Consider the following 19,061-nt stretch of genomic DNA (forward strand, 5'->3'; position numbering starts at 1 on the left):
GCACCTGGCTAGCTTACGTTACGAGTTCCTATCTCTGCCATGAGACTAGGGGTTTATAGTATTTATGTTTATGCGTCCCCCATGCTCATCGCTATTGTAGACGTATGACTTAAATCAAACCTTATGAACTATCTCCGGTGGATGGAGGTTTAGGTGTGGAAGATGTGATTAGCTGGGTCTTTAGTCTGTACAACAAGGGCCCATAGGGTCTTCTGTGACAGGGGTGTTGTCACATCTCAGGGTGTTAAAAAAAAATAGAGAGAGACCGAGAGGAAAAAATATATAAAAAGTTTGAATTTCCCCAGCTGTAACAACTCTTGTGATCGAGGGGCCCAGGGCACAATCTGTGGTTTGTCCCTCCGTCCTAGTGCTGCCGTCACCCAAGGACCATCCGGACGGCTGTGAAAATGATTAAGACAGACCACACACTCCCCCTCACCCGCCATACCCCGGAATAGCCTAAGCAGCCCCATCGAATCAGTTTAGAAAGACCTGAAGAGGTTTCCAGATTAGAGTTTGAAGAGGGCACTATCTACGTATAGTGTCCCCATCTAGTCAGTTATTATTGTAATCATCTGCCATAGAAAAACTTTAAGTGGTAGGAAATGAAAATAGGCTTTCACTGTACAGAGAAGGTTAGACTGAGAAACCAAAGAAAAGACAGGATTTGGGGGAAATAAAGAACGTGAAGACAAGGAGAGGGATTTGCAATGAGGTGAACTTTGGGTGCACTGTACAGATTTGCAGCCAGGCAGGTTTTAGGTTCTTGCATCATCACTGGATGTAGAAATAAATGAAATATCAGCAAGAGCTGCAAAGAAAGAGCAGGTAAAATCACATGGAGGGCCTCACACACCCCAACACAAACCCCAGGCAGGTGCCGTCTCTATTTAAGATGATGCTTTCCCCCCTCTCAACTGGAAAGGTGCTTGGATTTCAGTTGCAGAGGTAAAACATTACAGCAGGACTTACAGCAATAGTAAAAGTACTATAATAGTTTAGGTTGTGCTGCAGTCTCGCTACAGAACATGGAAGAAGCAGCATTGTGGTCACAGGAACAAAATGATCACCAAAAATCAGAAAGTAATTCAAATGGATAAAGGTATTTTTTGCTTTGGACCTGAATGGACACAATACAAATATTTGTGAATATGTTTCTTTGTTCAGTGGGCTCTCCTGAGGGACACTTTGAGGACAGTATAGTGTAACTTTTCTGCTCCAGTGGGAGACCAGCGCGGAGACACCTAACATTGTGGGGAGGTGAAGGAGAGCCAGGATGATGGGCTCTCTCCCTTTGAGGGGGAGTGGTCTCAGCCATGCTGGGCTACAATAAAAGGCACTTGTGTGGACCTCTAAGGAGCCCAAACTTTCCAGTAGCACCACCGGCGGCTGCTGCACCAGGGTTACTGGCACACCTCGTAAAAGAAAGAAAGAACGAAAGAAAGAAAGAAAACAAACAAAGAACTCTTGATTTTGATACATTTGCTACCTAGCAAATTAGTGTGACATTTCAATTTGAAGTTCTTTGCATTTCTAGTGAAGCGGCCCCTTGGTGTGAAAAAAAGAAAATGAGAGCTCTGCTTTGCACCGCTTTGCTTTCTCTGACCCTGGCTAGCAGTGTGTACAGTGATACCGACAGCACTGCTTCTGCACCAGTCGACGCAGCAGGTAAGTGTGTGTGTCTGTGCGATGTGTCTCTGTGTGTGTGTGATCGTGCAGGGGTGTGCATGTGCGTGCCATGAGGCCTCAGTAAAGTGGGACCATAGACTAATATAACAGCAGGGTCGTTATAGTGGTTGGTAACACATCCCTCTCTGGGATGCCATTCACAGTCTGACTCACCACTGACACATTGACTAACGGTTTACAGCTGAGCCACTGGCTGAGCATAAATCAGCCTGTCAGTCACAATGGCTTGCTTCCACACATCACAAACTAACGGTTTTACACTGCATATGGACCAAACTACTATTTTTAGAATGAAAATGTGTACGTTTTTAATTTTTAGCTCAAATTGGGTTCAGTTCAGAATTGTTCAAAATTGTTTACAGGTAAACTGTAGATAATTGATGATTATGTCTACAAATGGACCACTTGGCCTTTTTTTGTTCCTTTACAATGTATTTATTAGGAGGGAGTGAGAAGTGGAAAATTGGAGGGGGACATTTTCAGGTTGCACCTGCTCAAGCTACACAATTGAGTTTAACTTAAAAATGGCACCTGTGGCCTACACCAAATACTGTGAGATATTTTACTGCCAAATGCAATAGTACAATACCACTGAGAAACATATGGTTCTAGCTCAAACTAGAGTCTCGTTGTAAAAAGTGAAGAGTATTTGAATGAATTTGTCCAGTCCTGTAGGCTGACTCAGGGGATTTGAGTTTCAGCATGTGTTCGCTCTATCACGGTAGAGAGAGAAATCCTGGCAAAAGGCAAAAAAAAAATACACTTCCTCAGAGTCTGTAGATGAGATGCTGCTGTTCTGTCTTTCTTGTCTGTCTAAACGTTTGTTCTACTCCTAATGGCCTGATGATGTCAGAAGTTTGTGCATGTTTATTTGTTTTATTTATTTGTTTGGCTGAAACATAATTACACATTATTTTTAGACTGCAGATTGACCACAAGAAGCCCAAACAGATGTAATAATTGACAATGACATAATCATTTCAAACCTTGCTTACATTTGTATGTGATCACGTGTCCTTCTGCTATCCGTGGGGATACTTGGAGTTGAGTTCCTAGTGTTTTTTACAGGCTTTCATGTCCAACGATGGAGAAAAAAAACGCAATGAAAAAAACAACAACTTTGGTTTTGTGTTCTTTTTTTTTTTTGCTCAGAAAACTTGAGAGCCAAATAAAACCACCCGTGGGCCAAATTAACCACCAGTTGGGGAATCCTGTTATATGTGGTAATCCAAGGAGTAACACTGCAGCTGTAGTTTGCCAGTAATAATCATTCATCACATATACTAGACAGTATATAATCGATACACAACTTTCAGGAAGTAGGGTATTTAATGCAAAAATGTTATCACTCTTTTCTATTTTATAAAATTATCACATTCTCTTTCTCGCTCAAAGAAGGCAATTTGGCCCTGGCTTGCAAACAAAATATCTTGCATCATGCTGTAAATGAAAGTAATTTAATAAATGTTGGCCTAATAAAAGCATATTTGATTTAACCCAATAAAAAAATTAGAGAGTGAATATAAAATCGCATTTCGATAGATGCACGCATCAGTATGCTATTATAGCCTATCTGCAGCGGATAAATTATTGTACAAGGATATGTTTGCTGTCAGCTGGCTACTGTCGGAAAGTTACAATCTAATGAAACATTTGTTACATAATTTAGCTCATGAAGTGGACGTTAATGTTGCACATTCAACACTAACTAGGCGATCCCTCTCCTTTTTGTAGGTCTTCGTATATTACCATGGAACAATAGATGTAGAGTCAATAGCATACAACAACATAAGACGATGGACAATGTTGATTGGCAAGTGGAATGATGTCCAATAGGATTGCAAGGTAAAAGTGGAAGATGGGATCAGGTTGGCTCCCTTATCCTTGGTTAGTAGAGACTTCAGAAAATATGAAATTGTTACCTGCAACATAAAAATGTATATGGGGGGAGTTGACGTTTGTGTGTATGCGTGGATGTGTGTGTTTGTCAAATCAAATAAAAAACCTACACATGGTTAGCAGATGTTAATACGAGTGTAGCGAAATGCTTCTAGTTCCGACAATGCAGTAATATCTAACAAATTCACAACAACTACCTTATACACACAAATGTAAGGGATGAATAAGAATATGTACACATGAATATATAGATGAGCGATGGCCGAGCGGCATAGGCAAGATGCAGTAGATGGTATAGAATACAGTATATACATATGAGAAGAGTAATGTAGGATATGTAAACATTATTAAAGTGCCGTTATTTAAAGTGACTAGTGATACCTTTTATTTAGTCCATTTATAGTGGCCAGAGATTTGAGTCTGTATGTTGGCACTATGTTAGTGATGGCTGTTTAGCAGTCGGATGGCCTTGAGATAGAAGCTGTTTTTCAGTCTCTCGTACATGCATGCGTGTGTGTATGAGAGAGAGTGGACACGTTTTTTGGGCACGTGCCAGGGGTGTGTGTGTAGGTGTGTGCCTTGGTCACAGCTATGCCTGTTAACTCCATCTTCTTATTGATTCAGGCTAGCTGTGCAGAGCTGTAGGATGTTGTAAAGGATAGCCTGTCTAGCAGGCCTGGGTTGGTGTGGTTTATCACTCAATGATACACATGTAGTTACAGCTGTGTAACATACTCTCTCACTGTATACATACTGATGTAGGCTTATAGGCTAATTAGTGACTAATCAACTTCCTCGGTTGCGCCTTCAACATCTCAAAGACCACAATTACACCAAGTTAACATAAGGTCAGGATAACATTATTTAACTTCTGTAGACGCCGAACATACAGTATATGCCGCATGGCAACGTTGGACCATTATGATGTTACTGTTCATTTATTCCTTTATGATGTTACTTTTAATTTATTCCATTATGATGTTACTGTTCATTTATTGCCCTACGTTGCTACACTCTCAAAGACACAGCTGTTTCCAATAACGCGGTACTGTAAGCATCTTTATGGAGTGAGAGAGAATTGTGTATGATCGTAAAAATGGCAGTAGGTCTTGGCTTCTGCTGTACTTTTTAATTGTCATGCACATGTGTTCATTTACTCATTCTCTCCTCTCTTTCATTTTCACCCCACCCTTAACAAAATATGTGGGGGGGGTAATGGTTTAATGAGCCGTTTCTATACGTTATATCTGACAATTAGGGGGAACCCTTGACCCCACAGAAATAGCCTTGTATAAATAAGCTAAGGCTTGATATATGACAGAATATTTAGCTGCTTGCCAAGTGGTTAAATACACATGCCAAGCTGTCACTTTATGAGTGCAGTGTATATTACTTGGGGCCACATACACTCAAGGGCAATATATCTCCACTGGTAGCAGGGACAGGGGTAAAAGAGCAGTCTTACACTCACATCTCTACTGAAATTGGGATTTTTTTGGGGGGTGCAAAGGTTCACCAATGTATCTTTACAGTGTCATTCTTTGTTCACCAATATATCTTTACATGGGCATTCTTTGCATAGTCTTTTTTTGTACAGGATCTGTCTGTTCTTGATGTTTCATATGCATGTGGTCAGCCTATGTGCTGTATGGGGTCTCATTGTTCAGGTTTTATTTAGTTTACGTTCAACCGCATAGTGTTTCCTGGTAGCTATGAGATCTCTTATTTGTACCATGTACACCCCATCCCCAGCCTCATATGTTCAGGGATTATGAAACCAGTGGTTTATGAGCGCTAGAACAATGTTTCTATAAATCAGACAAACAAGTTTATTTTTAATTTTTTATTATTTTAACCTCGTATCTGTTGAATAAGAATCAGAAACGTTTAGGGATAAATCCTGGATGGCGTCACATCTGGCCGACTGCCGTTGACGTTGTCACGCGCTCCCGGTTTGATCAGTCATTCTGGGCTTTCAGTTTCCAATGAAACTTCACTCAACGGCTTCCCAAGTCCAGAATTTATGAGGCAGAGAGAAGCTCTGAGTCATAAGCCAGTGACAGAGGGAGAATTCATACAAAGATACTGGGCCTCTTCATGAAACTCTCCATGCCCCATTCTTTTAAGAAATGGGATTTTTTGTTCTGCATAGTAAACCCCTTTGGCATGCATTTGGTGCGCCTGCCTGCCTGCATGGAGGCGAGGTGTCTGGGTGGGTATGGAGGGGAGGGATGGTGGTGAGTGAGTTGAAGCCCAGAGGAAAGGAAGGAAATGAAAGAGCGGTTGGAGTTAGGGATATAGGGTGAGATTACATTTGTCAGGCAGCACAGCTTCTGCTCATTAAACCCCTCTGCAGGATAGCGTGCAACTGATAACGTGTAGGCCACTATTAAGCCGAGCCACATGTCGGCTATTTGCTCTGTGTGCATGGAAGAATGGGGTTATGGGGTTTAGAGAGGTTGGGTGAAAATCAGGGGTAGAAGCAGTTGGAGTGTGGGGGAGAAATGATCAGAGCGGAAGGCTGTTAACCTGGAGTACCTGGTAGCGATTCCTGCATCTGTAAATGGCACACGTGGAAAAGGTTTTGCCCGTTGAAGAGACAGCAGAACCATTTTCCAGTCATGGCTTTGGTGTGGCTCAAGGAGAACCTGGCCGAGACAAATAAAGAGGAAAGGAAGGAGAGAAAGAGGAATAGAGAAACCAGGAGAGACAGTCAGACACAGAAGGGAGGAAGGGAAAGCAGGAGAGAGAGAAGCATATTATTTTGTTAAGCTTACACACCGACTAGGACGACTGCAGACACTAGTTAGTAGCTGCTGACGTATTTTGACCAACCAGGTATCTATCCAACCTTTTTATGAGTACAGTGAGTAAAGTACTTGTCGGATAAAAAAAAATATCATTACAGGCCTATTTGAAACAGAACGTTTTTTCTGTAAACTTTCCAAATGTCGACAAATCAAAATACACTAGACAAGGTGGCATCTTTTTGTGTCGGTAAAATTATGAATGCGAGATATGTCGGAGGAAACGCTTTTATGCACAAATATTGTTGTGAAGGGTCTGGAGGTCAGGGAGATTGTGGGAACACATGGAGTTGTCTGAAAAGCATGCAGTTTATTAGGATACAGACAACATAAATTACGATGAACTTCACAGGGTGGTGAAACTACAAGGTGATGAGCTTGATTGTCCTTTTCAAAAAAATATTGAGGGTTTTATTCTAGTAACATGATAATGGATGCTTTGCTGCAGTTTGAAAAAAATAATAATAATCTTGCTCTTTTGTCCATAACAATAATCTCATCATATAGGCCAGGGGTCTCCAACCAGTCAATCACCTATGAGTAGCTCGCCAAACAATTCCGAATGTACACAGAATTTTTTTCGCCGAATACAACTGCTGTAGACCTTACAGTGAAATGCTTACTTACAAACCCTTAGCCAACAAAGCAGTTTTAAGAAAAATAAGTGTTAAGAAATATTTACTAAATGAACTGAATATATTAAAAAATGGCAAAATAACAAATACTTAGAGAGCAACAATAAAATAACGGTAACGAGGCTATATACAGGGGGTTCCGGTACAGAGTCAATGTGTGGGGGCATAGGTTAGTCGAGGAAGTAAAATATAGTATAAATCATTTCAAATTCCTTATATTAAGCACACCAGACAGCAAAAATACATTTTTTAATTTGTATATATGGATTGCCAGGGGCATGCTCCAACAGTCAGACATAATTTACAAACAAAGCATGTGTGTTTAGTGAGTGAGCCAGAGAGGCAGTAGGATGACCAGGTATATTCTCTTGATAAGTTCGTGAATTTAACCATTTTCCTCTCCTGCTAAACATTCTAAACATAATGAGTACTTTTGGGTGTCAGGGAAAATGTATGGAGTAAAAAGTACATTATTTTCTTTAGCAATGTACTGAAGTAAAAGTAAAAAATGTAAAAATTAAAAGTAAAGGACAGATTCCCCCCAAAACTACTTTAGTACTTTAAAGTATTTGTACACAAGTACTTTACACCACTGCCTGTATGTTACCGTACATAACGTTCTCAAACAAAGCAGAATTTTCACATCCCCTCCCTTTTGAGCAGAGTATGCCTGTAGAAATCATCAGCCACCTTTGGAAAGAACCAAGTCCCCTTTCGAGTCATGAGCTATTGTAGGTTTCCATCCAATTGGCGACAGATGTAAATGTGAATTTTCTCAAATCTCCATAAAAACAATATGCACATTTTCTCACCAGATATGTGTTTCCATACTTCCTTACTGTTGATACTTAAGTATATTTTAGCAATTACATTTACTTTTGATACTTAAGTATATTTAAAAACAAAACATTTTACTCAAGTAGTATTTTACTGGGTGACTTTCACTTTTACTTGAGTCATTTTCTGTTAAGGTATCTTGACTTTTACTCAAGTATACGAATAGGGTACTTTTTCCACCACTGCATATATAACAGGAAATGCTTATTTTACTCTTACTCTCGATCATATAGACAAACTGTTTGTCTTTTTGCCAAGTTTGTATAGTTCATTGAAGTGTGATGTGTCAGCATTGTGCTATTTAAACCCTTTAATTTACTACCCCATATATTTAAGAAGAAGCTGATGTGTGGTGACCACTGGCTGCTCTGTTTGGCCCAGGGGGCTATATATCCTGGGGCACTACACACAGCTTTATTGGTTGTGGCTGCACCAGTGGTGAGTGGGTCATGTGTCAAGTGCATCCATCATGTCCCTGCCTGGGCTCAGTAGGCTGTGTGTAGGCAACCACTGGGTGGGGTCCCCACAAAGCACCACTCTCATAAAGGGCCTGGAGTTCAGGGAGATTGTGGGAACTCACGTGGAGTGACTGAAACCAGCAGCTACTTCTCTGAACTGAAGGGTGGCCTGGTTCGGAGGGAGGCCAGGAGGGAGGGAGGAAGGGAAAGAATGATGATGGCCATAACATGAGGGAAAACGTGTCTGTTTGCAAACCGTTTAGTCACCTTGTTTTGTAAATGCTGAATAGCAGGATGCCCAACTCATGTTTTACACAAGTCAGCTGGGGCGGGTGAAAGATAAACATTTCATTTTGGGGGTTAATGTGGATTAACATTGAATTTGTTAACTGCCAGAGCTGGTCATGGTATATAGTTTGGTGAGAGCTAGGTGCAGATGATTTGCAGAGGCGGGAGACTGGCTGGTTCCAAAAGCTGAATCTATTTAGGACTGAAGGGCTACATTGATGATATAGCTGATTGGCCACTAAAGAGAGGGGAAGAGGGAGAGTGTGTGTGCAGTGGTGGAAAAGGTACTCAAATGTTACACTTGAGTAAAAGTAAATGTACTTTAACATTAAACTGATAGTCACCCAGTAAAATACTGCTTGAGTGAAAGTCTTAAAGTTTTTCTTTTAAAATATACTTAATTCACTAGATTCTTACAGAATAAAATCAAAAGTAAAAGTTGTCAAAAATATAAATAGTAAAGTAAATTACAGATTACCCCCAAAAATACTTAAGATGTACTTTACACCTGTGTGTGTGTGTGTGTGTGTGTGTGTGTGTGTGTGTGTGTGTGTGTGTGTGTGTGTGTGTGTGTGTGTGTGTGTGTGTGTGTGTGTGTGTGTTTCTAGGCAATGTTGAGAGGGGCATTTTTCAGAGATCTTTTACTGCTTTTATGCTTGCCAATGAAACGCATGCAAAACCATAATTATTGAGGGCCATCTTGAATCTTGTAAAATTGTATGTCCTCGCACATCAATCTTTAAAATAAATGCATTACTCAAAACATTAAAAGACGTGACACGTCTGAACTGACACCAGTAATTAAAATCTCTTAAGGATCCGCCCCTTTTTCCATTTTTCGCCTAAAATGACATACCCAAATCTAACTGCCTGTAACAGGCCCTGAAGCAAGGATATGCAAATACTTTGAAGTTTGTGGAAATGTGAAAGGAATGTAGGAGAATATAACACAATAGATATGGTAAACGACAATACAAAGAAAAAAACAACCGTTCTTTTGTATTTTTTGTATTATCATCTTTGAAATGCAAGTGGAAAGGACATAATGTATTATTCCAGCCCAGCAGCAATTTAGATGTTGGGCACTAGATGGCAGCAGTGTAGGACTGATCCAATGAACCATTGCATTTATGTTCAAAATGTAGTATCAAAACTGCCCAAATGTGCCTAATTTGTTTATTAATAACTTTTCATGTTCAAAACTGTGCACTCTCCTCAAACAATAGCATTGTATTCTTTCACTGTAATAGCTACTGTAAATTGGACAGTGCAGTTAGATTAACTATAATTTAAGCTTTCTAACAATATCAGATATGCCTTTGTCTTGGGAACTTTTCTTGTTACTTACAACCTCATGCCAGTCGCATTAGCCTACGTTAGCTCAACTGTCCCGTGGACAAAGTTAATGCAACTTTGTTATGTATTCTACTGTATTCTTCTGATACTTTAGTAACTCTTCACTTACACTACACCTTTTCTTGTCCTTCACAGAGACTGAACTTGGTGATCAGAACCGTGTGTTTGCCAGTCGCGGCTCCAACATCACTCTACCATGCCGGCTCCACCGCCGGCATGGGATGTCTTTCGGCCGCGTGGGCATAAGGGTCAAGTGGACCAAGCTGTCTGCAGATGAGTCACTGGAGGAAGATGTGCTGGTGTCCATGGGCTTCCACAAGAAGAGCTACGGCAGCTTCCTGGGCCGTGTCCGCCTGCTGGAGGCGGACGATGATGACGCCTCACTGCTCATCAACGACGTGTCCCTGGACGACATGGGAAAGTTCCGTTGTGAAGTCATTGATGGCATGGACGATGTCATTCATGAGGTTACCTTGGAGGTGCAAGGTAGTGTAGGCTACAGCGACGGTAAATCTTTATCTTTTTACTTCCTCCCCCTGCTCAGCGATGGCCATCTCATCTCATCATCCCGCACATCACGTCACCACCCTCCATTTAATTTTGTCCTCACTGTTCTGTCTTTATGGTGTTAATAGACTTTTGTTACCCTGTAAATAAGGACAGGAGGTTTTCATGACCCTACCCATAAACTACTGTCTGGAAGAAATGAATGGTTTCAAGACCAGAGCCAAGAAATAATGGTTGTAAGACCAGAGCCTGTTTCCTTATTTTCAACACCTCACCACCATTATATTGATTTATGTGTAGAAATACAAAAGACAAAAAAAAGACAGCTTTTGTTCATTTTTAGAGTTTGTGCTGATAATATTCACACAGCCTTTCACTGCAGTACATGAAAACACATTTTCCATCTGAACTAATCCCACTCCGCATCGATTCTAACATCCTCCTTGCTCATACAGTACTATTTACATAATTGTGAAAGGAGTCCTGTTCTTCCTTTTAATATGTGGCACAAATACAACCTTTTTTTACATTCTATTCATAAAACTGAGTCAGCCTGAATCTATTGAATACTATTACACGGTCATAGTTCCCATCTGGGCCAAGACCGCCTGAGCAGATTTTGCTCCAGGTTAAGAAAAGGGATCTTTAATAGAGAACAGCTAGATAGCTGGCCATAACGAAAACAGGCTGGAACAACTGTCTATTGTTAACATTGGAACAAAGTCATGCCCAATGAAAAGCCTCAGTACTGGTTGTGATTTTCCCTCAAAGTAATCCAATTAAATGTTCTCTTGTTTGCAGCTGTATACATCTGACAGTCAAGCACTCAGCTAGCACTAGGCTACCATGGGATGCAGGCTTGTGTCAAAGATGAAACTACAGATGCTGATGTAACAATCTAATGTGTTACAGGGCATTGTTTTTGCTTTATCGGCTCTTAGTTGTTTCTAAACCACCAAGGGCCAAATGCAACCCTCTCTGTTAGCTAGCAGTGACACGAAGTACATTAACAAGGGATAAAGAAGGGCTGTTGAAGTCCAATTCAGTGCTTTTTTTATTTGTACCTTTATTTAACAAAGCAAGTCAGTTAAGAACAAATTCTTATTTTCAATGATGGCCTAGGAAATAGTGGGTCAAGTGTCTTGTTCAGGGGCAGAAGGACAGATTTGTACCTTGTCAGCACGGGGATTCATTCTTGCAACATTTCGCTTATAGTCCAACGCTCTAACCACTAGGCTACCTGCCGCTTTCCAAGAACATTGCATCTCCTAAACAGTATGTCAACAATCACTACAGCCAAACGAAAGCCACCTTTCCCTCACAGAACTTTACATTTGAGGCATTTAGCAGACTCTTATCCAGAGTGAGTCACAGTAGTGAATCCATACATATTCCTACTGGTCCCCCATGGGAATTTATCCCACAGCCCTGGCATTGCAAGTGCCATGCTCTTCCAACTGAGCCACACTGGACTACATTTCACACATATAAGGGATTACATTTGTTTGTAGGCCGGACACACATAAAATACTGGTCAGGACAACCGAGGAGTGAACCAGCAATGTCTGAGTCAAGAAGGGAATTAATTCAATTACATAACCATAATGCCTAAGGGGCTGTTTTACGGCTGTAAAATCACATAACTGAACCACCAAATGATTGACACCAGAGGTTCCATTTGCTATACACAGTTGATGATTGTGCTTTGTGTTATAGTGCTTTGGAGTCTTGTTCTGGCCTAATGTATTTGCTAGCTTGGCTGTTACAGCCTAATTAAAACGTAAACAGCGTGAGATGTATCTCCCTTCCCTGCTGAGGGGCAGAATACCACAGAATTAATCAGTTAGAAAAGTCTGAATCCTCTCTGGAGGGCGGCTGCTCTTTTACCACTCACCAGGAGCTGCAGAACCAAGAACAGCAATAGCTTACACTCACTAACATATACTATCAGATTGTATGTCAGAAACCCCCAATCCCTCATGAATGGTCCAGTCTAGACCCAAGGACCACACACATTCTTTATCCTACTGGCTGGCTGGGTCTGCAAACCCACAGGAGGGTGAGTGTGTAAAACATAAATCCAAATATATCTGTATTCAGATGGACTGTTTTGTGTTAGAATAATATTCCTCTCCTAGAGTATGCTGTGATATACCGTGTTTTATGTGTGTCTGTATGTTTTAATGTACGGTAGGTTTCCATGAATATCCTATATAACATGCATAACTATGAAATGGGTCTCTATCCGCTGTGGTGATTCAATTAAAGACACAAAAGAAACATTCACGTGAGGACACATTCAAAAAAGAGCATGTCATAAAATGGATAACAATCGATTCCGACTCGCTAATAGTTGTCTTACAATAGAATAACAACAATAGCGAGTTCAGTTGGCATTTACCTGAATGGGTGCTCCATGTAGCCTAAGAGCCACATTAGCTATGATATTAACCCCAGCTCCTTGCTCATTCCTAGGTGTGGTGTTCCCTTACTCCCCACGGCTGGGTCGATACAACCTCAACTTCCACCATGCCGAGCAGGCTTGCCTGGATCAGGACTCTGTGGTGGCCTCCTTCGACCAGCTCTACAAGGCCTGGAGGAGTGGCCTTGACTGGTGCAATGCCGGTTGGCTGAACGACGGCTCCGTGCAGTACCCCATAACCAACCCTAGACAGGCCTGTGGAGGAGTCAACTCCGGTGCGGGCCTGAGAAGCTATGGCCAGCGCGACAAGTCCAAAAGCCGCTACGATGTCTTCTGCTTCACCTCTGCTGTCAACGGTGAGTTTGTCTGCTTTATATGGTTGTTTTTGAGGAAGTCATTGGACATGCAGTATCTATTATTAGAACAAAAGTTGTAGAAAAAGATAGGCATACATTACAGTAGGGAAGAGTTCATCAGCTTATCTAATTGACCTCTCTTTAAAATGAGGCTACCCAACCAAAATCCTCCTTTTTCTTTTGGCCGTCTTCCCTCTCTGACCTCAGGCCGCTTCTACTGGCTGGTGCAGCCCGACAAGTTAACGTTCAACGAGGCTGCTCAGGCGTGCCAGGATGACGGAGCTGAGATCGCCAAGGTGGGTCAGATGTATGCTGCATGGAAGCTGAATGGCTATGACCGCTGCGACTCTGGCTGGCTGGCTGACGGCAGTGTCCGCTACCCCATCTCCAGACCCCGCAGGAACTGCAGCCCGACAGAGGCGGCTGTGCGCTTCGTGGGATTCCCCGACAAGAAGCAAAAGCTCTTCGGCGTCTACTGCTTCAAGGGCCAGCAGTGAAGAGGAAAGGGCTTAGCCCTGAGCACCAAACCCATATAACCATCAAAGAAAAACAACAACAACACCACCAATAAACAAAAGATGCATATCAGGACTTAATTTGCATGAAGTAGCATCAGCTCGTTACCTTACCAATACTGTGATACATTTGTTTTAATGAATACTGTAAAATCTCATTTTTCATACCACAACCGATCCAAGACTTATTTTCTAAGCTGAAACAATCGTTATTCCTTAACATTTTCAGTCATGTAATACGTTGCTCATATAATATGACAACACCATTTTTAGTTATACAAAATGTTGGTCACATAATAACACGGTACTATGGTTGAAATGGACTGGATGAGTTATCTTCTAAGGGCTAGATTCAATCAGATCAGCTTTAGCCAACATCTATATAGCGGTTTGTTTTGGCGCTTTTGGAGGTGGAACTGCATTAGAGCTGTCAAATTGGTGAGCAGCTGGTCTTGATCATTGTTGCAAAGCCACAACCGTCCCATTCGCATTAAAATTGTAGGCTACAGAGAAATAATGTCCTAATTGAAAATCATTCAATGAAATGAGGATTTCTGTCACCGTATTCAAGGTGTAGATTACATCTCACATTCCAGTGTTTGAACCTGGAAACAAGGCTACAAGGGATTTCTCTTAATAATTCTACTCTGTGCAGCCAATTGCAACATCCCCTTTAGGTATAATGCCAGGAGCCACATGTGGATTTGACAGCTCTAACACAGTTCCAACACCGCAAAAACAACCCCTATGCGGATGTCGGCTAAAGCAGATCTGATTGAATAGAGCCCTAACTAACACGTACTGTGGCCTATCTAGCAGCTTATGAGCTAAATTGCATGAACATAATGACCACTGTTTGACTATGGCAGAAGTCTATTTTGATTTCAGTAACACTTGCACAGTAATGCTACCACAAAAAAATTACATATATATTTCAATCCGAATCTGAAGTGAATATTCATCTGAGCAGAGGGGCATTTCACAAAGCAGATTCAAGCTATCTTTCCTGAAACAGCAAACTAGGATATTGTTTCAGAATTTCAGAAATGTTTGCTATTAATTTACAGACCCTAATCTCTGAAAAACACCTTGTATTTCTGCTTTTATTTTACTGATACCTTTCTCTCCTCAGATAAAAGTCAGTGAAGGAAAAATATCAGCATACAATAGGCCTAGTGTTTAAAAACAATGACCTAGCCATCCACTCACCGCCAAGTGCATATCAGGATTGCAATACAATTGGAGTGAATCCTTGCAAACTAAGCGGGAACTCTGATATTGGTATTTAACAGCAGTACAGTAACAGCTGTATGTCTGTGTAACACTGGAATGGCAGCCAAATAGGGATCCACATTGACAAACTGCTGCTGTTGCAAAGGATTTGGGTTGATTGTACATCATCGCCGAAGTTACGAGCTGCAAAGGGCTTACATTACACTTCTCAGGGCATGCAACCCCCTTTAAGACCCCGTTGCTAGTGTGCAACAGTGCTTTAAGACAGTGCCTTAAGCCAGATGACCATTTTGGGTGATACATCCAGGCCACCCAAGACCTGCTTTGAGAACTGCCAATTATATAATTCTGGCAAAACGATGTTGAGCAGCTTTTAACTTCACACACAAATAAAAACGCAGGGTCTGACTCAAATCCTGACTTGAAGAGGTTGGTCCAGTCCAGACTCGAAGATCAAAAGAGTCACAAAGCATTTCAGAACAAATATAAAGTGGGAAAAAAGAGAGACTAGAAATATTGCATCTGACTTGTGGTCTATATATGTTATTGCTTTGTATTCTCTTAGCATTAGAATACTAATCGTCCCCTAGGACATGCAGACATGCAGGAGGTCGACAACTGAGATCTGTGTTGACTGAAATCACAACCACTAGCCTATTGAACCCAATATTTGCCAATAAAACTGATCATACATGGTTGTCATCTTTCTTTCTTTTTTGTGTGTTGTATTTTGGCTAACCTTTTTCTCTTTCCTAAATCTGGCATTGACAGGTAGCATGTGGTTATTTGGTTGAACCTGGTTTACTAACTGCAGTTAGATAAAATACACTGTGAAATAGACTGACACACATTCCTCGGTGGAGGTATTATTTGTTTTCTAATGCCTAGTACCTTTTTAAACAAAAGACCAAACTGAAAATAAAAACTTGGTGATATATTTTTGATGCTGTGACTTTTTACCCTCCTTGTAAAGGTTGTTTTTCTGTGTATTTCTGTCGTCGTTGGACCTGAACTAACAAACATGAATTATGTTTTTAGAAATGCTGAGGTTGCCATTGTGGCAGTAGAAAGCTGTTTGCAGAGTATAGAAGTTTGCAAATGAAGGACATTCTCTCCTGTCTCCATTTTCAGTGTAGCATGCAGTTTTTGATTGAAAATACATATCCAAAATAAGCCTCTAATACTCTGTGTGTATCAAACATTAGGATTTAAACTCAGCAAAAAAAGAAGTGTCCCTTTTTCAGGACCCTGTCTTTCAAAGATAATCAGAAAAATCCAAATAACTTCACAGATCTTCATTGTAAAGGGTTTAAACTGTTTCCCATGCTTGTTCAATGAACCATAAGCAATTAATGAACATGCACCTGTGAACACTAACAGCTTACAGACGTCGCCCACGTCGCCTATGGGCACAAACCCACCATCGCTGGACCAGACAGGACTGGCAAACGACGAGTCGTGGTTTTGTCTCACCAGGAGTGATGGTCGGATTCGAGTTTATTGTCGCAGGAATGAGATTTACACCGAGGCCTGTACTCTGGAGCAGGATCGATTTGGAGATGGAGGGTCCGTCATGGTCTGGGGCACTGTGTCACAGCATCATCGGACTGAGCTTATTGTCATTGCAGGCAATCTCAACACTGTGCGTTACATGGAAGACATCCTCCTCCCTCATGTGGTACCCTTCCTGCAGGCTCATCCTGACATGACCCTCGGCATGACAATGCCACCAGCCATGCTGCTCATTCTGTGAGTGATTTCCTGCAAGACAGAAATGTCAGTGTTCTGCCATGGCCAGCGAAGAGCCCAGATCTCAATCCCATTCATCATATCTGGGACCTGTTGGATCGGAGGGTGAGTGTTAGGTCCATTCCCCCCAGAAATGTCTGGGAACTTGCAGGTGCCTTGGTGGAAGCGTGGGGTAACATCTCACAACAAGAACTGGCAAATCTGGTGCAGTCCAAGAGGAGGAGATGCACTGCAGTACTTAATGCAGCTGGTGGCCACACCAGATACTGACTGTTACTTTTGACCCCCCCATTGTTCATTTTCTGTTATTCCAGTCACTTGTCTGTGGAACTTGTTCAATGTACTGTATGTCTGTTGTTGAATCTTGTTATGTTCATACAAATATTTACACATGTTAAGTTGGCTGAAAATACACGCAGTTAACAGTGAGAGCATGTTTCTTTTTTTGCTGAGTTTACAAGAGAATGATATACGGTGCATTCGAAAAATATTCCGACCCCTTGACTTTTTCAACATTTTGTTACATTACAGCCTTATTCTAAAATGTATTAAATACCAACAAATTCTCAGCAATCTAGACACAATACCCGTAATGACAAAGTGAAAACAGTTTACACATTTTTTTTAAAGTGTATAAAAAAATACAATAAATAAATCCTTTATTTACATAAGTATTCAGACCCTTTGCCATGAGACTCGATATGGAGCTCAGGTATATCTTGTTTCAACTGACCATCCTTGCGATGTTTCTACAACTTGATTGGAGTCCACCAGTGGTAAACTAAAATGATTGGACATGATTTGGAAAGGCACACACCTGTCTATATAAGGTCCCACAGTTGACAATGCATGTCAGAGCAAAAACCAAGCCATGAGGTCGAAGGAATTGTCCGTAGAGCTCAGAGACAGGATTGTGTAATGGCACAGATCTGGGGACGACTCACCAATTAAATTCTGCATCATTGAATGTTCCCAAGAACACAGTGGCCTCCATCATTCTTAAATGGAAAAAGTTTGGAACCACCAAGACTCTTCCTAGAGCTTGACTCCCGGCCAAACTGAGCAATCGGGGGAGAAGGTCCTTGGTCAGGGAGGTGACCAACAATCCGATGGTCACTCTGACAGAGCTCTAGAATTCCTCTGTGGAGAAATTTCCAGAATGACATCCATATCTGCAGCACTCCACCAATCAGGCCTTTATGGTAGAGCGGCCAGACAGAAGCCACTCCTCAGTAAAATGCACATGACAGCCAGCTTGGAGTTTGCCCAAAGGCACCTAAAGGACTCTCAGACCATGAGAAGCAAGATTCTCTGGTCTGATGAAATCAAGATTGAACACTTTGGCATGAATGCCAAGAATCACATTTGGAGGAAACCTGGCACCATTCCTACGGTGAAGCATGGTGGTGGCAGCATCATGCTGTGGGGATGTTTTTCAGCGACAGGGACTAGAAGACTAGTCAGGATCGAGGCAAAGATGAACGGAGCAAATTAGAGAGATCCTTGATGAAAACCTGCTCCAGAGCGATCAGGACCTCAGACTGGGGCATGGGTTCACCTTCCAACAGGACAACTACCCTAAGAACACAGCCAAGACAATGCAGGAGTGGCTTCGGGACAATGTTGTTAATGTGGCCACGTGGCCTGGCCAGAACCCGGACTTGAACCCGATGAAACATCTCTGGAGAGACCTGAAAATAGCTGTCCACAATGCTCCCCATACAACCTGACAGAGCTTGAGAGGATCTGCAAAGAAGAATGTGAGAAACTCCCCAAATACAGATGTGCCAAGCTTGTAGCATCACACCCAAGAAGACGATGTAATCGCTGCCAAAGGTGCTTCAACAAAGTACTGAGTAAAGGTTCTGAATAGTCATGTAAATGTGATATTTCAGCTTATCTGCAAAAATGTACAAAATCCTGGTTTTGCTTTGCCATTATGGGTTATTGTGTGTAGATTGAGGGGAAAAAAATGTTTTAATACATTTTCTAAAAGGCTGTAACGTATCAAAATGTGGAAAAAGTTAAGTGTTCTGAATACTTTCCCGAAGGCACTGTAAAAGAAGGCTCTACTTTGTGCAACCCTGGCATGGATTTGACATAAAACACTTAAATTGTGGAGGTTAGTGTGATCCATAATAAACTTGAAAAAGTTATAAACATGTACATCTACATACTATCAAGACCAAACCTATAGGAAATATGTGTATTTCTCCTTTATCTCCTCTGGCTGTTAATACTTCTCCATGGGAGACATGCCAGCTGTGCTTCAATTTACTCTTATCTAACAAGTGAGAAAGCAGGACAGAC

At 41.5% G+C, this 19,061-nt stretch overlaps 1 protein-coding gene across 2 annotated transcripts; it reads left to right on the top strand.

Annotated features, from left to right (window-relative positions):
• Positions 1 to 1,368: 1,368 nt before the first annotated feature.
• Positions 1,369 to 15,939, top strand: hapln1a (hyaluronan and proteoglycan link protein 1a). 2 transcript variants are annotated; one of them, XM_024439542.2, is made up of 4 exons: positions 1,369 to 1,668; positions 10,105 to 10,476; positions 12,952 to 13,254; positions 13,462 to 15,939. In XM_024439542.2, the coding sequence occupies exons 1-4, from the start codon at positions 1,569 to 1,571 to the stop codon at positions 13,749 to 13,751; spliced, it is 1,065 nt and encodes a 354-aa protein (XP_024295310.1). In that variant the 5' UTR covers positions 1,369 to 1,568; the 3' UTR covers positions 13,752 to 15,939. The 2 variants fall into 2 exon arrangements, with proteins under 2 accessions (XP_024295310.1, XP_024295311.1); XM_024439543.2 differs by having other exon boundaries at positions 10,105 to 10,455.
• Positions 15,940 to 19,061: the final 3,122 nt, after the last annotated feature.

The sequence above is a fragment of the Oncorhynchus tshawytscha genome, linkage group LG12 (genome assembly GCF_018296145.1).
Source record: "Oncorhynchus tshawytscha isolate Ot180627B linkage group LG12, Otsh_v2.0, whole genome shotgun sequence".
Lineage (NCBI taxonomy): Eukaryota > Metazoa > Chordata > Actinopteri > Salmoniformes > Salmonidae > Oncorhynchus > Oncorhynchus tshawytscha.

What these genes read in the sequence shown, in the direction of transcription:
- hapln1a (XM_024439542.2), top strand. Translation starts at nt 1,569, where the DNA reads ATGAGAGCTCTGCTTTGCACCGCTTTGCTTTCTCTGACCCTGGCTAGC. An exon ending in TAGTGTAGGCTACAGCGACG is followed by an intron (nt 10,477 to 12,951) that starts GTAAATCTTTAT and finishes GCTCATTCCTAG; the next exon opens with GTGTGGTGTTCCCTTACTCC. An exon ending in CTTCACCTCTGCTGTCAACG is followed by an intron (nt 13,255 to 13,461) that starts GTGAGTTTGTCT and finishes CTCTGACCTCAG; the next exon opens with GCCGCTTCTACTGGCTGGTG.